The sequence below is a fragment of the Arachis duranensis genome, chromosome 8 (genome assembly GCF_000817695.3).
Source record: "Arachis duranensis cultivar V14167 chromosome 8, aradu.V14167.gnm2.J7QH, whole genome shotgun sequence".
Taxonomy (NCBI): domain Eukaryota; kingdom Viridiplantae; phylum Streptophyta; class Magnoliopsida; order Fabales; family Fabaceae; genus Arachis; species Arachis duranensis.
Genome location: NC_029779.3, coordinates 36,713,147 through 36,718,053, shown reverse-complemented (window position 1 = coordinate 36,718,053; position 4,907 = coordinate 36,713,147). Strand labels below are relative to the sequence as shown.

The following is a 4,907-nucleotide window of genomic DNA, read 5'->3' as shown; positions in this document are numbered from 1 at the left end:
AATGATGAAGAGTGTTTTACCTTGAAGAATAAAAATTACTTTTTTACAATAAAAGAAAAACACCGTACCATACCGAATGCATACTAGTTACATTCTTCACCGAAAACATTATTATCCATCTATACTCCCCGATTTGCTTGGTTCAAGTTCAATTAACTTATGATATCAAGAAAATTGAATGATGGATGGTGGATCTGGTGGAGCAGTGTAGCTAGCTAGAGGATTATGCATTGGTGAGAACATAGCTAGTAGAGTAGTAGGTGAATTATCGTCTCAGAAATCAGAATCATATGGATATGGGGCTGCTTGATGATTGGTTGTGTATTGTATATCATATCTTATCATTGCAGATACATCAATGAATGAAATCATTTCAGTAATGGATAGCAGAGATTATGTAATAGCCTAGTTTCCATCTCACTCAAAGTTAGTATCAATATCATTCAAAAAGTTTAGGATCTCTGTGATAGAGATCTTGAATACCAAGATCAATATGCATACAGCAAGAAGCTAGAGTAGAGAATCAGAGGAGGAGAAAGGAGAGATAACGTGTGTTTAAAGAAAACTGAAACAGAACTATGCATTATCAGTGAAATTGTATATAATGCAGACCCTCATGCTCTCATATATATAAGTATGTAAGGGAGCTTAGTCATAACAGAAAATCACTGCATGATTCCTTTTGATATTGATCTTAATCTGGGATTAACTATTATATTCATTGTCCAAGCACTTCTCTAGATTCTTTCTGGAGATTCTCTTGAGTCTTGATGATGGGGCCTTAGTCATTGAAATCTAATCAAGAAATTGACCATTCAGATTGCTGACATGAATTGTTAAAAGATGAAAACAGAACCATCCTGGTTGGGAAAACTGGATTAATTCAATTTGCATTTCTTAATTATTCTCATCTTAGTTAAAAGACTTGTTGTTCAACAGTGCTTAAACACCAGAAGATTTCACCATGATTCTTTGCTTTTTCTGTTTCACTAATTGGAATTTGATATTTTTGTCAAATTGACCCAGATTTTGTCTCCACATCAAACATGCTACGAGATACAAATCAAGTGTAATCATTCAACATTCAAACCCAAACAAAGAACACAAATTTCATGCAAATTTGACCACCATTTTTCTTTATGTGTAGGGGTCAAGATCATATTTACCATTATATCATTAATAATAACAAAATTGGATGAATAATGAGATTACATTAGACAAGGATCTTCTAAAATTCAAAGTAGTAGCAACAACCCTCATCACACAAATAATAATAACGTTTATTATTATTAAAAGACAGGCATTGATGATTGATTGATTGATTGAATAATTCTGAACCTTGTGGTGCTAGGACCCCAGCAATCCAACTCCATAACCTTCTTGATAGACTCATCCTTAGACCTCTTAACCTTATTGGAAACAGCAGAGGCAGAAGAAGAGAATTTGGGGGCTTGAGTGTAAGATCTGATGTTGTTCTTAGCATGTTGTTGGAGTGATCTAAATGCATAGTTCCACCTACACAAACCCAATTGATCCTTCAATGCCTCCACTACTCCAATGCTTGATGCCACCATCCATGCTCTTGTTCCCGTTGCACTCATCTTTCTTTGCTTTGCTTTGATATGTGATGATATCTGAGTTTGTGGTATGCTAACTAATGTTTATGTTAATATAAAGAAAGGGGGGGTGGTTTGGGAACGAAGAAAGAAACAAGGGGTGAAAAAAACAAGGGGCGGTTTTTGAATTGATTGCACTGTTTCTTTGGAATTCAGAATCTGCGCAAACTTCAATTAATTTATTTAATATATTCGATAATTGATGTTACCTGTGTATGTTACTTTCCTATCCTAGTACTCTCTTTCTACGCGTAAACCACCTTCTTTTTTTTTTGTTAAATCAATCTTTATTTATGAGTAGTCACATTCTCATGTTCCTTATAGTCCCTACTATTTTTTTATATATTTATTTATTGGATTTTAGAAAACGTATCTTTTGTTTTAAGCTAAGATTGGCTGGTAATGCTTACTGTGCGCTGGGTGTAAAGAAAATTTTCAAAAATGCAATTAGTGCTCTCAAATGCCGGATTTTTTTTACTGTTATAAAATAAAAAAAATTAAAATATTTTATTTTTTTTAGGATCTGTTTATTTTTTTTTACTGCGTTGGAAGCAGGTTCATCGACAGTGGCGGAGCTCTGTGTGGCAAAGAGCGGCCATAACCCCAAAGTTTTGTAAAAATATTAGTAATTTTATTTTAAAAAAATAAAATTAGTTTATTTAATTAAATTGATATATTTTTAATTTATGTATCTGAATTTTATGTCCATTTTTATCGTTTTTCAAACTTTTTATCTTGTCAAATAGTATATCTTTAAATTAATAATAAGTGACATATCCTTAAATTAACGTTACAAATTAAATATGATTATAAAATTAACACTAATATTTAGCTTCTTATATAGTTTCATGCATTATTTTATTTTTAGAATAATAAAAATTATAATATAACTAGTAGTAATATTAGTTATTAATAAAAAGTTATTATTTTATTTTTAAATCAACTTTACAAATTTAATGCCATTATAGTATAATACTATTTATATTAATAATTTTAATAATTCTCTCAATCTTCATCACTTTATCTTTCGCTCTCTTCTTTCATTCTCTATTTTTTCTATTTTTTTGTTCTACAAAAAATAAAACTAACAAAATAAATTTTATTTTAATATAAATATTATTATATATATTTTTTAAAGATTTTTGACCCCTTAAACAAAATTTTTCAAGCTCTGCCACTGTTCATCGAGCCTTTAGGCAAACTTCATCATAGTTCGCCTTAATCTTGTACAAACTATATGAACTTGTCAATTGTCATGCTATTCGGCAAACTTTACCCCACCTCTTTAGATATCATCGACTGAGGGAAGAAGTTACTTAGTAAAAAAAATCACTTTTCTCTCATTCATGTTTTATTCTACCAATTTTTTTACCTAATTTTTACTCAATAAAATGTTTGAAATATTATTATTATTTATTTATTATAATAAAAAAATAGTATATAATCAAAATAAATTTATTATTTTTAGTTTTGCCTAACAAATTTTTACTATATGCCATTTGAAGTGAAATGTTTAATAACATTGAAAAATTTTGTAATGCACACCATTAATCAATAACACATAAAAAGAATAAAAAAAATTTGTTATAAATATTCGTTAAAAATAAATGGCACTTTATTTTACAAAAGATATAATGTTAGAGATCAATTTGAGAGAGAAAACCATCAAAGATTACGTTTTATATTGTCAATTTTTTTTAATAATTGAAATAATTCATTTGATTATTTCTCATTTAATAAGAAATTGATACAATTGTTGGATAAATATACATCTTTTAGAATTATTTATTTTTTCAATTGCCTGTATACAGAATCTCGAAAATCAAGAGAAATTTACTATCTACTTATTTTGTGACTGTTTGTCTGGATACAATACTTAAGAACTACTGATAGAAGTCTTCAATAGAACGTTTGTCATAGAACTGCTTCTATAAATTTATGCAGCTGCTCACAAGATCTCCGTCTATATTCAATCTCAACTAATATGCCACGTTCTACAAGGTGATATAGACATCTTCTTACAAGGCAGGAAAAATATACGAAATTTAAGACGTCATCTCTCAATCAAAATAAAGACAAGTGCCCAATCATAATCTCACTCTACCATATATATCACGTACTTAAATCTAGTATATTTGAGGCGTGACCTAATCTACTCATCTGATATAATAGTAAATTTTTTCTCGTTCAAGATCTGAGCACTCTAACACAAAATGAAATCATACTTATATAAATTTGAGGCAACAACTAATAAGACAAATTAATCACAAAAAAATCATAAAGTAAATGTTATATCAGTCGTCCAAATCTACTAGTAATATAGTTAATCCAATCTCGTCTATACATAGTGTTCTCGTAGCTTAACAAATTATACGTCATTAGATTACATTAAAATAAATAAATTATAATAAAATTAAATACACAATAAATAATTTAAAATTAACTAATTTTTTTATAAAACATATCAAAAAATTAATGAAAACTAATTTCATAAATTAAATATAATAACTCAATTCTAACTAACTAATTTAAATAATATTTTCAAAACAAACCAAAATTATTAAATAAATAACTATGATAATTCAATTTAACCTAACTAATTTAGATGGAACATCAATCTAAATAGTATTTTACATAAACTAATATCTAATAATCCTTTACCATATCTATATAATCCCTAGATAATATAACATATGCCCTAATTTATTTAAAATATATGTAAATATATTTAAATAATTACTATATATTAATAATCAAATCTTATTATTGATTTATATTATTAAAATACTTTTAGAAATATTATCTATAACTAATTATTAATACCCGTACTTTATAAGTTGCTACTAAATGCTGTATTTGGTTTTTTCTATTGATTAATTGGTTAAGAAATCATTTTCTTAAATGCTATTTCTAACCATTTATTCACTCCGTCCCAATTTTAATATTATTTGTGATTTTTGAATAAGTATTTTCCTATTTTCCATTTTTAGAAGACAATATCTTTTGTCGTATTTTTATTTTTATTTTTAGTAGTGCCCTAAATTGGGCTAATGGAATATTCATTTTTTTATATATATATTTCTTGTTAATAAATACCTTTGGCTAGCGTCTTTAGCGCCGACATACTTTGTGGGTGTGTGTCATTTAGTTCTGAGATTATTTTTGGGGCTGAAATTGGAACACGAGAAAAATAATGAAAACTAGCGGCACTTTAAAAAATTTTGTACCAGTTGTTTTGGAACTGATGAATCCTGCGACTATTTTTTAATCACCATTAATTTTTTTTTTTTT

At 27.6% G+C, this 4,907-nt stretch overlaps 1 protein-coding gene across 1 annotated transcript; it reads right to left on the bottom strand.

Annotated features, from left to right (window-relative positions):
- Nucleotides 1-1,108: 1,108 nt before the first annotated feature.
- Nucleotides 1,109-1,742, bottom strand: LOC107462508 (uncharacterized). The gene has a single exon (XM_016081106.3). The coding sequence runs from the start codon at nucleotides 1,599-1,601 to the stop codon at nucleotides 1,290-1,292; it is 312 nt and encodes a 103-aa protein (XP_015936592.1). The 5' UTR covers nucleotides 1,602-1,742; the 3' UTR covers nucleotides 1,109-1,289.
- Between the last annotated feature and the right edge of the window lie 3,165 nt (nucleotides 1,743-4,907).

Excerpts from the sequence above, each read along its gene's own strand:
- LOC107462508 (XM_016081106.3), bottom strand. The coding sequence starts at position 1,601 with ATGAGTGCAACGGGAACAAGAGCATGGATGGTGGCATCAAGCATTGGA.